The 18,419-nt window shown below is 51.7% G+C and overlaps 1 protein-coding gene across 1 annotated transcript in view; it reads right to left on the reverse strand.

Annotated features, from left to right (window-relative positions):
- KIRREL3 (kirre like nephrin family adhesion molecule 3) overlaps positions 1–18,419 on the reverse strand; it is a 236,664-nt gene that overhangs the window by 15,996 nt on the left and 202,249 nt on the right. The window contains exon 15 of the mRNA XM_067566835.1: positions 12,901–13,010. Within this exon, the coding sequence (XP_067422936.1) occupies positions 12,901–13,010 (110 nt within the window). The remainder of the gene's footprint in view (positions 1–12,900; positions 13,011–18,419) is intronic.

Consider the following 18,419-nt stretch of genomic DNA (forward strand, 5'->3'; position numbering starts at 1 on the left):
ACACCCCCGCCACACCCCCGGCATGCCCCCGCCACACCCCCGCCACACCCCCGGCATGCCCCCGCCACGCCCCCGCCACGCCCAGCACGCAACCGTCCTACTCTGCACCATCATGCCTCTCCCCCTTCTTGGCGTGCTTGGTAATACTTTGTTAGAGCACACTCTGCGTGCCGGGGGCGTGTCAGGGGTGTGGTGGAGGCGTGTCGGGGGCATGCCGGGGTGTGGGGGGTGTGTCGGGGGCACTTTGTAAAAGCGTGCAAAGGGGCATGCCCCCAGCATGCCCCCGGGGTGTGTCCGGAACTTTGCCACACCCCCGCCACAAAAGCGTGCAAAGTTCCGGACACACCTGTCCGCCACACCCCCGGCATGTCCCTTTGTAAAAGCATGCCCCCGACCACACCCCCGGCATGCCCCAGCATGCCCCCGCCACACCCCCGGCATGCCCCCGCCACACCCCCGCCACGCCCAGCACGCAACCGTCCTACTCTGCACCATCATGCCTCTCCCCCTTCTGGGCGTGCTTGGTAATACTTTGTTAGCGCACACTGTGCGTGCCGGGGGCGTGTCAGGGGTGTGGCGGGGGCGTGTCGGGGGCATGCCGGGGGTGTGGCGGGGGCATGCCGGGGCGTGCCGGGGGTGTGTCCGGAACTTTGTAAAAGCGTGCAAAGTTCCGGACACACCCCCGCCACACCCCCGGCATGCCCCCAGCATGCCCCCGCCACACCCCCGGCATGCCCCCGCCACGCCCCCGCCACACCCCCGCCACGCCCAGCACGCAACCGTCCTACTGTGCACCATCATGCCTCTCCCCCTTCTGGGCGTGCTTGGTAATACTTTGTCAGCGCACACTGTGCGTGCCGGGGGCGTGTCAGGGGTGTGGCGGGGGCGTGTCGGGGGCATGCCGGGGGTGTGGCGGGGGCATGCCGGGGGTGTGTCCGGAACTTTGTAAAAGCGTGCAAAGTTCCGGACACACCCCCACCACACCCCCGGCATGCCCCCGCCACACCCCCGGCATGCCCCCGCCACGCCCCCGCCACCCCCCCGGCATGCCCCCGCCACGCCCCCGCCACGCCCAGCACGCAACCGTCCTACTCTGCACCATCATGCCTCTCCCCCTTCTGGGCGTGCTTGGTAATACTTTGTCAGAGCACACTCTGCGTGCTGGGGGCGTGTCAGGGGGTGTGGCGGAGGCGTGTCGGGGGCATGCCGGGGGGTGTCGGGGGCATGCCGGGGGTGTGGCGGGGGTGTGTCCGGAACTTTGTAAAAGCGTGCAAAGTTCCGGACACACCTCCGCCACACCCCCGGCATGCCCCCAGCATGCCCCCGCCACACCCCCCGGCATGCCCCCGCATGCCCCCGCCACACCCCCCTCCACGCCCCCGCCACGCCCAGCACGCAACCGTCCTACTCTGCACCATCATGCCTCTCCCCCTTCTGGGCGTGCTTGGTAATACTTTGTCAGAGCACACTGTGCGTGCCGGGGGCGTGTCAGGGGTGTGGCGGGGGCGTGTCGGGGGCATGCCGGGGCGTGGCGGGGGCATGCCGGGGCGTGCCGGGGGTGTGTCCGGAACTTTGTAAAAGCGTGCAAAGTTCCGGACACACCCCCGCCACACCCCCAGCATGCCCCCGCCACACCCCCGCCACACCCCCGGCATGCCCCCGCCACGCCCCCGCCACGCCCAGCATGCAACCGTCCTACTCTGCACCATCATGCCTCTCCCCCTTCTGGGCGTGCTTGGTAATACTTTGTCAGAGCACACTCTGCGTGCCGGGGGCGTGTCAGGGGTGTGTCGGGGGGCATGCCGGGGGTGTGGCGGGGGCATGCCGGGGGTGTGGCGGGGGTGTGTCCGGAACTTTGTAAAAGCGTGCAAAGTTCCCGCATGCCCCCACATGCCCCCGCCACACCCCCGGCATGCCCCCGGCATGCCCCCGCCACGCCCCCGCCACACCCCCACCACACCCCCGGCACGCCCCCGCCACACCCCCGCCACACCCCCGCCATGCCCAGCATGCAACCGTCCTACTCTGCACCATCATGCCTCTCCCCCTTCTGGGCGTGCTTGGTAATACTTTGTCAGAGCACACTCTGCGTGTCGGGGGCGTGTCAGGGGTGTGGCGGGGGTGTGTCCGGGGCGTGTCGGGGGCATGCCAGGGGGTGTGGCGGGGGCATGCCGCCCCCGCCACACCCCCGGGCGTGCCGCACCATCATGTTTCTCCCCCTTCTGGGGTGTGTCCGGAACTTTGTAAAAGCGTGCAAAGTTCCGGACACACCCCCGCCACACCCCCGGCATGCCCCCGCCACACCCCCGCCACACCCCCCATGCCCCCGCCACGCCCCCGCCACGCCCAGCACGCAACCGTCCTACTCTGCACCATCATGCCTCTCCCCCTTCTTGGCGTGCTTGGTAATACTTTGTCAGAGCACACTCTGCGTGCCGGGGGCGTGTCAGGGGTGTGGCAGAGGCGTGGGCGGGGGTGTGTCGGGGGCATGCCGGGGGTGTGGCGGGGGTGTGTCCGGAACTTTGTAAAAGCGTGCAAAGTTCCGGACACACCTCCGCCACACCCCCGGCATGCCCCCAGCATGCCCCCGCCACACCCCCGGCATGCCCCCAGCATGCCCCCGCCACGCCCCCTCCACACCCCCGCCACGCCCAGCACGCAACCGTCCTACTCTGCACCATCATGCCTCTCCCCCTTCTGGGCGTGCTTGGTAATACTTTGTTAGCGCACACTGGGCGTGTCAGGGGTGTGGCGGGGGCGTGTCGGGGGCGTGTTGTGCCAGGGTGTGTGTTGTAAAAGCGTTCAAAGTAATACTTTGTCAGCGCACACTGTGCGTGCCGGGGGCGTGTCAGGGGTGTGGAGGGGGCATGTCGGGGGCATTCCGGGGGTGTGGCGGGGGCGTGCCGGGGGGTGTGTCCGGAACTTTGTAAAAGCGTGCAAAGTTCCGGACACACCCCCGCCACGCTCCCACCACACCCCCAGCACGCCCCAGCATGCCCCCGCCACGCACAGCATGCTCTGACAAACTATTACCAAGTACGCCGAGAAGGGGGAGAGGCATGATGGTGCACAGTAGTACGGTTGCGTGCTGGGCGTGGCGGGGGCGTGGCGGGGGTGTGTCCGGAACTTTGTAAAAGCATGCTGTGCGTGTCGGGGGTGTGGCGGGGGCATGCCGGGGTTGTGGCGGGGGGGGGGGGGTGTCCAGAACTTTGTAAAAGCATGCTTGGCGTGGCGGGGGCATGGCGGGGGTGTGGCGGGGGCATGCCGGTGCCATGGCGGGGGTGTCCCCGGCACTTTGTCAAAGCGTGCTGGGCGTGTCGGGGGTGTGGTGGGGGGCGTGTCGGGGGCATGGCAGGGGGGGGCGTGTTGAGTGCCCCCCCGCTGTTTAATTTATACAAAGGGGAATAGCTTCCATAGGAGTGATGGAGGGAGGCTAACACCAGAATTGCCAGAGCCCTGGGGTTAGGTGACTTTCTTCAGAGGCAGTAGCTGTGCATTCAACTCCCTCCTTTAAATGTGGCCGAGGGGATGTGAACCTGTCTCTCTCCCGTCCTGGGTCAGTGCTCTGATCACGTAGCTAAAGGTTTGACGGGGGCCTCCTACTCCTCATTGTTCTGGGAGAAAGCGCTGAGGCCCCTTACTCCAGGAGCGGGTTCATGGCTGAAACTCCCAAGCGGAGATAGGTGAGGGATCTGGCCTAAGCCCCTTTGCAGAGTGGGGCATAAGCACTTGCTCCTGGCAGCTCCTCACTGAATGTGCTGGCTTTTGGGACTCCCATTCGGAGGAGCCTAAGTCTCCTAGTCTGCAAAAGAGGGGGGGATTTGATAGCGGCCTTTAACTACCTGAAAGGGGCTTCCAGGGAGGATGGGGCTAGGCTGTTCTCGGTGGTGGCAGATGACAGAACAAGGAGCAACGGTCTCAAGTTGCAGGGGGGTATGTAAAGAAAGAAAATTAAATAAATATTAAACCCACTCACCACTAATACTAACAAGTTCTGCCATCTTGTGTCAAGTCACTTAAGGGACATTGCTTAGGTTTACAATTGTACTGTATATTCTGACTTTGTTTCAAACGCTTGGATACAACAATTGAGACAATTGTCGAAAAATCTAGATTACTTTCTATCATTCAGGCTACTTACTTTTTGCAGTTCACCAAGCTTGGAATAGACCATTTACCTTTTGAGAACATGTGACTAGGCCAAGGGCCTGTGAGTTTATACTGGACCTGCCTGGGGCTATAGGGGTGTTGCCATACTACAAATAATGGAACAGAAACTGACTTTAAACAGGAATGAAACTGAGGCTTTCTCTACAGTAGAAAAATAAGCCGACCTAAGATAAGTGATGTCCACACTACGCTCCTTGGGTCGGTGCAGTGTGTCTTCCTCCATTCCCCGGGGCGTCTCATTCCTGGGGAGTGGGGTCCAGCAGCAGAGCCCAGCCACCCAGGCTCCTCGCCCCAGCTGCTCAGCCCTCAGGGGGGCTTTCTTGTCAATTTCACGGCGCCAGTGGACAGGAGGACAGCCCCACAGCCGATGTAAGGGGGATGCAGTGTTGCCCTAACTAGGCCTAGACCAACGTAAGCCCTGTCTCTCTCGTCGAGGTGGTTTTATTTTGTCGAAAAAACAGGGCAGTTTTGTCGGCGGGAGGATGGAGGGGGAGCGATTGCAGTATGTGCACCAGCACTGGTTTGTCGCTGACTTTGGTTGACAGAACAGTCTAGTGTAAAGGGACCAGGCCTGACACTTTCAAGTCACTGTCACAGTATTGCCAATCCCAAATTTCAAAAATCATGAGTCAGTCTCACCAAAAATCATGAAATGGGTTTAAAAATCATGAGATTATGTAAAAAGAATAGATTTGGTGTTTTTATTTGCCGTCTGCTTTTTGAGCCATTAGGGTACACTGGAGTCACATTTTGAAGCTTTCTCCACAGCCACCAGGGCTAGAAACTTACTTTTCCTTTAAGAATGAAGACTGAAATAATCAAATATCCACTCGACTCCAGGAGCTGGGGCTTTAAGGAAAATAATCATCATCATGAGACTCATGACAAAAGCATGAGAGTTGGCAACACTGTTCACTTCTGTTTAAAGGCTCAAACACAACACTACAATGACTGAGTTGCAGTTCTCAGAGAAGAATATTTAAAACTAAACACCTAGAAAATGCCATACTGCGGGCGGGACAGGAAAATAAACAGGCATCAGAGCTCTGGGCAGCTTTTCCTCTTGAAAAAAAGTTGGAGGGTCAAATCTTCCAGTCTTTAATCAGTGAAAATTTCTAATGCCATCAGCACCTCCACTTACAGATAACATGTGCTCAATAACTATACACGTCATACTTAAATATCTGAGCCGTCTTCTCCAGGGCTACACATTTGATATGCATTGGCTCAGGGACTGGATTTTCTGACATATTCTGAAGAGTGCTGAGCACACAGATGGCACCCAGTGAATAATACAAATCATGACAACAATCGTCCACTTTATGGACTCTGAGGATGCAGTTTCTCTTCTTTGTTCTGGAAGTGGCCTGAACACAGCTGAAACTCTAAAATTTGAGGCATAAACACATCTGATACTCATATGACACTTTCTCATTCCTTCCTTTATTATCCTCCGAACAAAACGTTGATGAAACAAAATGGATTTCAGTTAATAAGTAAAATTTCACAGCAGCCATTGCTTTACAACCCAGCCTGGGGCAGAATCATCTGACTTTCTTTCGTCATCCTTCCTGACCTCGGTGAAGCTTTTCATGCTGTGAACCATGCCATCCTTCCCGGCCACTTGGGCCGATTTGCTGGGGTCTCAGAGAACTGGCCTTCTTGGTTTGCTCCCATCTCTCAGAGTCCTCTTTTTGCAGCATGCAGCAGAGAGATTGGCTGGGCCAGTGGATAGGGAGCTAACCCTGAGAGATCTCGGTTCTACTTCCCCCTTGGACTTCCTCTATGACCCAGGCCAGTGCCTTACGGACAGAGTCTCAAAGATTTTTAGGCACCCAAAGATGAAATTAGGCATCTGGTGAGGTTTACACAGCCCCTCACCTTCTAAGCACTTTTGAAAATCCCACTAGGTGCCTAAATCCCTTTGAAAGTCTGGTCTCAGTGCCTCAGTGCCCCGTCTGTACAATGGGATCACAGCACGGCTCTACCTCACCGAGCGGCTGTGAGGAGAACTAGGTTAGACATTGTGAGCTGCTCAGATACTGTGCTGATGGGGCCACAAAAGCACCACAGGTAGAGTGGGAACTGCTACCTGTTCCCTTGGTTTGGGCCCCTTCTTTTCACCTATCTCCCCTTTCATCCCCCTCTTTTCTGAATGTAACCTTGGTGCAGAGGGCGAGGCTGTATCAGTGGTGTACCGAGGAGGGGGCCAGGCCCCTGGGTGCCAGGCTGGGGGGGAGCGACGGGCCGGCTCTTCATGATGCACAGGGGATGGGAGGCACTCAAGGGGCTGGCGCCCCCATCCCCTGCACATCGTGAAGGGCTGCCCTGGCGCCTGGGGGTGAGGCTGCCTCGTCCGAGCCGGTGACGGGCTGCGGGACAGGAGTGGTGGGTAAGTGCAGGGCACCGGGCCGGCTTTTCATGACAGGCGGGGGCGCAGGAACCTGAGGGGGAGGGTGTGAGGTGGGGAGGGGGAAATGCAGGCTTGGCCCTGGGTGTCGGAGACCCACCATATGCCACTGGGCTGTATTTCTTCTTAATCCCCTCCTGCATTATCTCTTCAACACATCCCTCCTCCAGGGATTCCTGCTTTACAGGCTCATCTAAGGACTTCCCGATCCTTAACTGAACCACCAGCCCTGTCTTATCCTAATCCCCTTGCCTCTGTTTGTAAACAAACACCTACTCCCTGCCCCATGGCACCTGTTGGGAGCAGCCCCTCTCCTCTGCAGAGCAGAAGTCACGTTCCACAGTGAAGAGCTCCACCTGTGCCGTGCTCAGACCTCCAGTACAAAACTCGAGGGGCAGGGGGAGGAGGGGGAGAAACAGGGGCTTGCCCCATCCCCCCAACTGGCTCCCCGTCAAGTCGCCCTTGGGGGAGTGGTGAAATACGCCAGCCTGGTTAAAGTATAGCTTTGTCGGTATAAGCTGCTTCTGCTGACACTTTGCTGGCACAGTGGACCAGTATTCTAAAACACTCCCAGTGTAGACGCGGCCTGAGACCCCTTCGTGCCGGCATCACTGCATCCACGCTAGGTTGTGACCATTTAACTATTTGGGTTAAAAAAAACCCCACCCCAAACGCATCCCTAGCCAAAAAGTTAATGCAGGTCTCAAACAGCTCACAATCAACCTGAACAGACACACGATAAGCAGAGACCACAGGTGACAGTGCCGAGGTCACCGAGCACAGCCAGGTCCCCCGATTCCCAGCCCGCTCCCCTAACCACCAGGCCACATTACCTTCCCCTCCTGCCATTTAAGGACTTCTTAGTAGAAGACTCCACACCCCACAGGTATCCACTGCATTGGAGAGGCTGGCGTTGAGGAAGCCATTGGTTATCCCTGCTCTGGGTTAGGGTGATCAATTCCTCCCAGACTGTCTGTCCTTTTGCACCTCTTTGAAGGAGGTTCTTGTTCTAGGGACCCCTGATGCAGCCAGAAGGGAGATCCAATGGTATTGGCAGAGTTCATCTCGCTCAGCGCTGCCTGCCAAGGGCACGCCCTCAAATACCCCAGCCCATTGCCATGCAGCTGCTGCCTCTCCTCCTCACGCCTGAGCCTCTCCAATAGGACATCCGTGAGTCACAGTGACCTACATCTGTCCGAGTGCGGGGGGTTGTTAAAGGGTGAGATGGGCACAGGCATCATGCCTCACCGGCATAAAATCTGGCGGTGGCAGCAGCTTTCTTGGTAACAGAAGGGACGGTCTCTAGTAAGGCAGAATGGCCAGTGTCCTAGGCGTGGGCGCCCGGCGTGTCTGAGGCACCAAGCAAACAGGACTGGCTCTTGCACTGTAAAACTGCCAAGCAAAGCTGGTGAGGTTGTGGGACTTTGTCGGACAGAGGCACGGGGAGGACACATGGTCAGCGCCAGAGGCGGGAACAGACCTCAGATCTCCCAGCTCCCTAGGCTTGATGAGGCTGCTCCCTGCATTAGAGCTGGAAAAGATCATCCAGCCTGTCCCCTTAGCCCAGTGCACCATGCCTGACCACAGAACATGAGCCAGCACTTTGGCCAGGCTGGATTTAAAATGCTGATGAGGCTCCACCACCTCCCTCGGGAGACGATTCCACAGCTGGACGCATTTCACCATCTGGAAACGTTTCCCGATACTTCACTGTCAATCCCCTTTCTGATTCCATGCCTTGGCCCCTAGTTCTACGCCTGCAGTCACCCTAATGAATCCCTCTGGTCTTGGTGGGCTGCCAGCCTCTCTGCTAAGCAACAGACGTTGCCTCTTTCATTCTCTCCTCAAGTCCGTGCTCCCCCACGCTGCGTCACCCTTCTCTAAACACCCTCTGAACATTCCCATTTCTCAGGCTCCCTAGAGGTGCCCAGAACTGAACATCATTCATAGTCCATGAGCTCTCCCCAGCACCAGGTATGGGGCGACCGACACCTCCCTGATTTATGTCTCTGGAACTGCACTGACCTTTTTTCCTATCATCTCTCACTGCAAACTCCTCTCTGCTGTCACCCCAAGATCTTGCTTGTTCTTCCTGCTTCCCGGGTCTCACCCTGCCATGGAAACTCTACAGTCCAAATTATTTCCCCCTCCCTCCCCACCAAGATGAGTCTCGTAGTATTTCCCATCCATGTGCCTAACCTCTCTGCGTCCCTGTGAATTTTCGCTCTGCCCTCCCTGATGTTCACACCTCACAGTCTCACATCAGCTGTGAATTTCTTCAAGGTGCTGAGTGCTCTGCATAGAGATCATTAATGCAGATGTTAAATAAAACAGATCACACTACATCCTCAACACCAGCAACGCCCACTGGACGACATCTCCTCCCCACTCGATACATTGCTGTTGATCATTAGCCTTTTTACAGGCCTTCAATTAACATGCCAGGGAGTCCATCCAAACCTGTCTGAATTACATCTGGTAGACCTCCTGAGATGCTGTGTCCAATGCTCCACTCAACTCCAAATCTACTACAGCCAGTGCATCCCTCTAGCTGCTAATTTGTAATTCTTTCAGAGACGCAACCAAGTTTGCCTGGTGCGATCTGCTCCTTATAGAGCCATTGCTGCATGTAGCTAAGGGTTCCTTTGCCCCCTAAGAGTTTTCCTTTACTAAGTGTTTGCATACTGGCTAGCAATTGCCAGGACTGCCTGAAAGTTGGTATCATTTGTTATTCGCCAGCTGTCTGTGATCTCCCCAGCTCTTCCTTGGCTTTTCACAAATAATTACCCATGCGTCTATAAGTTCATTATCATCTTTGGCTATACATCATGTTGTCTGTCTGATTTGCATATGTACATATTGTCTAAGCCCTGCTTCCCCTGCTTTGTTACATATTATCCATTTTCCAGTATCACCCAGGATGTGCCAGGCACATGCAGGAAGAGAACCCCTTAAAGAAGACAAACACCCTATGAAGGTTGGGGGGAGAAGGACATGAGCCTGAAAAACATATGCACACGAGTAACTTTCCCCTAGGGTAACTTTTACTCCTTGATGGCATGATTCCTGCTTTTCCTACACCTATTTATACACACATGCATTAAGAGGCTGCATCACTTCTCCGTTACTCAAGCTACTTTCTTTCATTTTTCTTGTCAAAGACAGATTTATTTATTTTTAAGTCTGGAGGTCAGGACATCATTGATTTTTAGAGTCATAATTGATTTCATCGTTTGCCTCATTTACCAACGCGCCTTCTCTCCAGTATCCCTTCTGCCTTGATACATTTGTAAAAGCTGTTTTAATTTCCTTGTCCTATTTCGCTTGCATTTACTCGTTTGGAGGGGGGTCGCTGTCTCTCTTTTCCCTGCAAAGCTTTATAGAATTATAGACTCGTATGACTGGAAGGGATCTCGAGAGGTCGTCTAGTCCAGTCCCCTGCATTTATGGCAGAACCAAGCATGATCTAGACCAGATTTTCATGATTTCAGATTTTTATGGGCCAGATTTTCAAAGGAGCTCAGCACAGGGGGTGCATGGGTGGAGGCTGACTCAGCCCTTTTGAAAATCTGGTCCCTGAATGTATCTCATTCTTCTTTTGAATCCAGTTCTACTTTTGGCCTTCACAACATCCCCTGGCAATGAGTTCCACAGGATGACTGTGCGTTGTGAGAAGAAGTAATCAAGTCACCTCTTTTTGGTTGATAAACTAACAAATCAAGCTTTTTAACTCTCTCCTGTGAGGCATTTTTTCCAGTTCTCCATTTTTGTGGCTCTATTCTGCACCCTTTCCAATATTTCAACATCCTTTAAAAAATGAGGACACCAGACCAGCTCGTAGTATTCCAGCATGGGTCTCGTCAATCCCGCATAGAGAGGTAAAATCACTGTTCCTACTCATTGCTCCCCTGTTTATACATCCAAGGACTGCATTAGCCCTTTTTGCCACATTGCCCACAGCTCAGGTTCACTTGTTTGTCCGGTATGACCCCTAAAACCTTTTTGAGAATCACTTTTTACAGGATACAGTCTCCTATTCCCTGTTCCTAGCTGGGTGACCTTGCATTTGGCTGTATGAAAACACATTTTGTAGGAATAGGCCTACTTTACCAAACAATCCAGATTGCCCTCTTTGACTGTCCTTATCATTCTTTACCACTCTGCAAATCTTTGCGTAATCCATAATCTTATCAGCAGAGATTTTATATTTACTTCCAGATCGTGGATAAAAATGTTAAAAAGTGTCGGGCCCAGCACCAGTCTCTGTAGAATCCCGCTAGAAACATCGCTATTTGATTCCCCACTGACAGCTACTTTTTGACATCTGTCAGTTATCTAGCTCCTCATCCATTTGAAGTGTGCTTTACTGATAACTGATCAATTGATAACTGACTTCACAGTCAGGATAACTGAATCATTCAGCGGGGACATGCCTTTCCCCATATCACATCAACGGAGCCCAGCACAGAACCTAGGCCTCCTGTCCCATGCTTGTGCCCCCCCTGGAGGAAGCTGTTTCCCTGATCTTAGAATCATCCTTTTTGACTTGGGGGTCCTTGGAGCAGCGCGTGGGCACAAGCTCCTGGCACTCTGAGGGCACTGTTAGAAATAAATAAATATTGAATAATCTAATCGGAGACAGGAGAGTCCTGCAATCACATGTCACATTCCTATGGGTCCCCTTTAAGATCTGGGTCAGCTGTTCCACACCCAAATCTTCCACTGTAGCTTGTATTTTCTGTATTTGATCTTAGCTCTTCCCTCTTGTGCTTCTGTATGGGGGAAAGTGTGTTAGCACCATGGAGAATTAGAGGCGAAACATAAAATTCCCCATTCAGTGAGTGGGCCACTCTAGCACAGCGTCAGAATAAGGAGCAATATCAGATCTCTGCACTCAGCCTTGGCCCTCAGTTATAAAGACCTGTAATCGCAATAATTCTCCCTGATCAGGTACCACTTGTGATGCAGTCACCTTGGCTTATTGAGTCTTGATTCGAGCACAGCTAATGCCCAGCCTCATCTAGTGCTGGCGAATAGGGTTTAACAGACAGACCTACCAAGTCCAGGGGACACGGACCGCATGGGTCCCGGCAGTGCAAGTTTGTGCCAAACCATCCCAGTCAATATATTCCCACCATGAGCCATGGAGAGCCCATCTGGGGAGGAAAGGGAGAGCATGGGGATAACCAGCCCAGCACTTGGCAGCAGGGTGGAGTCAGCTCTTCTTCCTCAGCTGCACCGAGGTGCCCCCTCCCACCAGCTCACTTCACAAAGGCTCCCCGGCCGACGGGAAGGCCATTCATTCACAAATGACTGAGCCTCGTTTTGAACCAACGACTCAGAGTACACGCATACCGCAAAAAAAAAAAATCTCCCATGGCAGAGAGTCCCAGAGCCCAGGTCCACCACCTCGGGCTTGTGCTACGGTGCTAAAACAGCCATTCCCGCGCGGCTCCGAAACCAGCCCCCTCGCCAGGCTTCATACCTGGGCTCTGAGACTTGGCGCCATGGGCCTTTTCTGCAGGTTAGAAATACCCTTAGGTCAGAGGCAGCCCCCAGTTTGTGCCACGCAGTCCACTGGACAAGGATGCAGGACGTATTAACCCCCATTGGTACCAGGCCAGGGTCTTCTGGAGGCCACAGAGTCTTGACTGACCCAGAGGACCTAATTTGACATGCCACCAGAAAGACAGCACCTCCCTAGCATCTCTGAGAGGACTGCACCACCTCCTGACTCACCTACGCCACTTCCTACGGTTCTCTTAGAAACGGACATATCTCAGTTATTGCCATCTAATGAGATGAGAGCATGAGGCTACTGCAGCTGCAGGGTCATGACATGGCAGAGTGGCATACCGGCATGGCGGGACAGTAGCAAAATTAAGAACGTCCACCTGCAAATGACTACAGGCAAACACACCTTTTTTTTTTGCACATATAAATCTCCAAGGCTTTTTCCAGACGAGCACAGTTGTTCCTCACTAATTAGTTTATTATTCTATATAGCTCAACCGACTGTGTGTCCGTTTGTAGTTTGCAGCAATTTCCCTATTGAGGGGGCAAACTTTCCTTGCAATTAGCCCTGCAGGCTGCTGAGTTACGATAATAAACCTCTCCCGCCTCTTCGTCTTCATTAGCAAAGTTACACTCGAGGAGTTTTTATGGCAGTGAAACTTACAACTCAGAGCCACGTGTGAGATTTTGGAAGAGCATCCATTGCCTTCAGCGGGCGTTAGTGTGCTGAACTGCATGTGCCTGCGCTCATTATTGTCAAAGGTTACCCGGAGTAGCACATGAAAGAAAAGGGAATAAATCCTTACCATCAGCTGCTTGATAGTCGGGTGTTCCTCCGTCTCTCTGCCTGAGGCAGGCTCCTTATGTACAATCTCTACGCGGATATCGTTCTTGGCTGAAACCACACCTTTCAGATCTGAGGAAAGAGTGAGAGAGGCAGAGGAGATGTTACTTGCATGCTGCCAGGACAGCTGAGCAATTCCCCACATGGGTGTGATTACTGATGACTGCTGTCAACAGAAATAGGCCCTACAATAATGAAATTGACTCTCTCAGTGAGATGTTCGTCATTTGCCGTTTGCAACTGGGGAACCTCAAAGTGTTTTGCGAACACTAATTAATTGGGCTTCCCAACACTTGGCAAGGTGCTTCAGTAATACGTAGAGATTATTTAGTATACCAGTGAAATGCAGCCACCTCTGAGGTGGGGCATAGCAGCTATTTAATAGAGCACAGCAACACTGCACAGCTTCTTGATGACAGGAAGTGAGGAATTATAGTGTGTCCAGTTAAATGCAATTCTTTGGATCAAGCAATGGAGGCCTGTGGCCTAGAATTGGAAGTTTGATCTCTATTGATGACCGAGATCGCAGGTTATTATCATGGCCCTATCTTTGACATGCTGGAAGGTTCATAATGGTGATTCTAAAGGGGTTAGAGCATCTGGGAGTTAGACACACTGTGTGTGTGTTTCCATGTTGACCTAAAGGATCAAAATGTGACATTGACAATAAAAGCAGGAAGCAGAATGCAAAAGAGCCAGTGAAACCTTCAAATCTATGAATATGCTGGAGGAATGCGGGTAGGGAGATAAAGTAATTTCTAGGGGTCACAAGAGGACAAGCCTCAGTTTTTACTATTACAGCCTATTTTCATTTACTGTCTGTGTGCGTGTCTAATGCATCCTCAGTATTATCAGCTGGGCAGACTGCTGCTCTCAATCCATTAAGTCCAAGGTTTTGTCTCAGTAGGAGTGACTGGGTCGGCAGGATAAGAAGTTTCGGTTCAGTTAAGTACCCAAATGCTAGGAGCCTCATCTCAATCTCTGGAATCTCTAACACTGGACCGTGAGCCGAGCTGGTCAGGAATTTTTCAACGCATACAATCAATACATTTTGATGTGAAGGAATTTCTGGTCAAAGCCAGTGAAAGAGAAGGAGTAAGAGACCCCAGAATAGTGAGTTATCTGAGTGTTTAGAGCACTCATATTGGAGATCCAGGTTTAAGTCCCTACTTGGTCTTATTCAGAGAGTCATCTACATCCAAAAGCAGTACCCAAACCCCTGGGCTATTGGTTATTTTTTGTGTGTGTGTGTGTCTGTCTCTCTCTCATACGACTAATGTCAGAAATCTAGTTAATGTTCTAAGGCAGAACAAAATCAAATTTCAAAACCGCAGTGTTTCACCGCACAGAATTCTTGTCTCCTGGCCTGAGAGTTAAAATAGACATTCTCGTGATACGTCTGGCACATCCTCCTTTCACGTGAGTTGGGAACCTCATGAGAAAAGCCTTCTCAGTCTTCTTCAGGTCCTGGATGGAACTAGAGAGTGCAGAGGTCTCTGCAAGAACACTGAGGCTGGGTCTACAGGAAAAAGTTAGGTCACCTCCAGCTGTGTTGCTCTGGGGTGTGAAAAATCCACACACCCCAGCGAGGTGGCAAAGCCGGCCTACCTCCCAGTGCTAGGTCGATGGAGGTGGATTAACTAGAGCAATGGGAGAGCCCCTCCCATACCCATAGGCAGTGTGTGCACTGGAGTGCTACAGTGGTGCAGCTGTAAATTAAATGTCTTCAAGTTGGTAGGGCCTGATGAAATTCGTCCTAGAGTACGGTCACACTTCGGGATGCAATTCAGACCAGTAAGGGTTTGTGTCATCACTTGCCCTACCACCCTCGGTGCCTTACAATGTGTTGCTGCTCTAGCTCCCAGTGCTATGTTTGCATATCTTCAAAAAAGGGAATAAAGAAGACCAGGGGCATTATAGACCAGTCAGTCTAACCTTGATACCCGGAAAGACACTGGAACAAATGATTAAACCATCCATTTGTTCACACCTGGAAGAAAATAGGTGATAAGAAACAGCCAACATGGATTTGTTAAGAACAAATCATGCCGAACCAACCTAATTTCCTGCTTTGACAGAGTAATCAGCCAGTGGATGGGGGTGAAACAGATGTGCTGTGTCTGGACTTTAGTGATGCTATCGACACTGTTCCATGTGACATTCTAATAAACAAAATAGGGAAATATAAATCAGGCACAACACTGGTTGAAAGACTATACTCAAACAGTAATTATCACTGGTTTGCTGTCAAACTGGGAGAACGTATCACGTGCGGTTTCACAGAGGTCTGTCTTGAGTCTGGTACTATTCAATATTTTCATTAACGACTTGGATGATGGAGTGCGAATAGGTTTAAAATCTGTGGATGACACAAAGCTGGGAGGGGTTGCAAGCACTTTGGAGGACAGGATTAGAACTCAGAATAATTTTGCAACGAGGGACACTAAGTTTAGATATTAGGAAAAAAGTTCTAACTATAAGGGTAGTTAAGCTCTGGGGAAGTTAGGCTGTGGAATCCCTGTCACTGATGTTTTTAAGAACAGGTTGGACAAACACCCGTCAAGGATGGTCTACATTTACACAAGGGGCTGGTCGACATGATCTCTCGCAGACACTTCCAGACCCATATTGCTAGGATGAATCCCAGAGAAATTAATTTTCTGAAACAGAGCAGTTGCCAGCACTGCACAGGTCTGTACCCCCCTGTTTATTCATTGTTCATGCATTTCAGCACTGGCAAAATGTCTGGAGCGACAGATATGGGCTCAGAAGTCTTCAGACTACACAACAAATGCAGCACAGTGCAGTCATCCTCCGCGCTGCCCTGGAGGGGTTTTCACTAGGCCACAGAGGGCATTGACATCTCCTTGGCCCATCCCCCCTTTGGCTGCCGAAGAAGCTTGGTATGGGCACTGACTTGTCCATCAGCGGCTGAGACCCACTTTACGCAGGGCACTCAACAGCTATCAGAAGCTAAGAGCTTTTGGGCCACTACTGAACCGGGCTGGGTTCGAACCTATAGCTGAGAGGCTCCTTTGCCAATTACCTCCTTCTTTGCGTCACTCCTTCATTCTGGTTTACATGCTTTCCTTTTACTCTCTCCTGATAATCTATTCCTCCAAGTCTTGGGATGCACGCAGAATGATTTCTCTGGTTTTTTTCTGTTGCGGTTTCTGGTAGCTTCCTTTTTGCTGTCCTAGAGTAAGAATAATGTTCCTCAGGGTGAAGCCTCAGCATTTAATCACAAGGAGAAGCCAATTACTACCTTGTAGAGACCTCTCTCAAGGGTGTTACCCTTAAATAACTTGTGAACTGCTTTTGACATCAAAGAAACAATAACAGATGTGTATTAAACTAGTTTAAAAGAATTGCCCCCTGGGTAACTCTCTGCTTCCTGGATCTGTAATTTGTTTGTGATGCATTTTGCTGCTTCTGCTTAAAGCAGTAACAGGAATTGCCTTCCCCAATCCCTGCTCTACAGGCCATGAACTGTCATTAGCTTTGTCAGGCTTTTCCTGCTCTCTTGAGAAGAAATGGGGTTCTATTAGCAGATTTCAAGAGCATCTCAGCTCCGAGATGGGGAAACTCTGAAGTTATTACTGGGTCACCTAATGTCTTATATGTGGAACCGCACAGGATTGTTCTCTACAGCACACGCGACAGTATTGTACCTGGTCTATTGTTTTAAACAATTCAACCAATGATCCTTCCATTACTCTCCTTGCAAGACTAATCTACAGTTTTACACCTGGTCTACAGTAAAAAGTTAGGTTGATGCACTTACGTCACGCAGGGGTGTGAAAAATCCACATCCGTGAGCGACGTAGTTAAGCCAACCTAACCCGTAGTGTAGATAGTGCTAGATCAATGGACGCATTCTTCAGCTGACCTAGATACTGCTTCTTGGAGAGGTGGGGTACCTATGCTGACGGGAGATCCCCTCTACACAGAAGTGTTACGGGGACAGCTGGGCCACGGTAATGTTTCAAGTGTAGACAAACTTTTATTGTTAAGAAATGATTGCTGTTATTCAGCTCAACTCTGTATGTCTAGCAGAGCCAACATCCCGTTAGCCATAGATTATAGTCATAGACTATAGCCCACCTTGCCTTGCATCCCTTCCAAATACTTACATACAGTTATAGAACATGCCGCATACAGATATACAGCCCTCCAGATGCAAATGCAAAGTACATGCAAGATCTGGTTAAATGACCATCACTTGCTTACAGAGCAGTTCTGCGCTGTAAAAATGACATGTTAAGGAGAGGGAGATTCCATGTTTAGTGTCTCTCATTGATTCCATCTTTACTGTGTCCAGTTTACAAGATTAATTGGTGCCAGCCCTACAAATTTCCCCTGGGATCAGAGACTCAAGCCGGGTTTTTTTTCTTTTGCATTGTCACCAGTCCTAAAGGTTCTAACAGGCCAATTTCTGCCCTCTGTGGAAACTCTAGAGCCTTCAGATTGCTTGCAGGTGTAACTGATCGGAACTTAGTAAACAATTCGGCTGATGATGCACAAGAAGCAACAGACTCCAGTGAGCTCTCCCAGAGCTGGGCCTGCCATGCTGGGCTAACGGCAGCACAACACAGTAAAATGTACCTCTGTCACTAACGGCAGCAGATCTGATTCTGAAGACAAGCCGATCAGATCCGCTGTGTAGGAAGGTGCCATTTTTGCACAATAGGACCACTTCGTTCCAACAACCCCCTAGAAAAGCTCTATTCTGGGGCTCCAAGCACATCTTTAGGAATATACACTAGAACTAGGCCATCTTTTCCAGGGCTCTGCAGCCACAATCGAGCAGGTTATCAAGTGCCCGGCACCCAGCAGCTCCCATCATGACACATAGGGACAGATTTTCTAAAGAGATCAGAACCCAACATGCACCCAAGGCTTTTGAAAATCTGGTCCTGTACACTCAGATCCTGGATCCTTTTGAAAATCTGGTCCTGTACACTCAGCTATTTCACGGCCAATTCTGGCTCTAAACCGACCCGCTGTGCCATTTTGTCAATGAGGTAAGGCAAACCAGTCAATCACCAACCACATAATTGCTACCCCAAGCACGGCCGTGAAGCACAAAGGTTGCATGCAGCCTTTCCGCTGCCATTCTGAGCAGAGCGTTGCCTCTCACACACGTTGTTTAATCATGCGACAGCCTAGCGGAGTGGCTGCACCGCACCGTCCCTGCGACAGCATCTGCCACCGGAGCAGGCTTTAACCCCACAAAGCTGTTAAAAGAAACCGGAGAGCTCCCTTCTTTTTGAGAAAGGAACAGACCTGTTGGAGCAGGTTCCCAGACGGAAGGCAGTGTAAGTGACAGATGGCTGAGCAGGAACAAACGCCCTGCACTGAGCTTGGGAGTTTGATCTGGTTTCCTCGTTTATTTATTTGGTTTGGAGCACGATCTGAAAATCTTTTGGCTTTCGTCCTTTAAAACTGAAGCTATTGAAAGGAAACCTCGCTTTTCGGCTA

This window comes from Emydura macquarii, unplaced genomic scaffold (assembly GCF_026122565.2).
Source record: "Emydura macquarii macquarii isolate MOO-44397 ecotype Brisbane River unplaced genomic scaffold, CSIRO-AGI_Emac_v2 contig_312, whole genome shotgun sequence".
Classification (NCBI taxonomy): domain Eukaryota; kingdom Metazoa; phylum Chordata; order Testudines; family Chelidae; genus Emydura; species Emydura macquarii.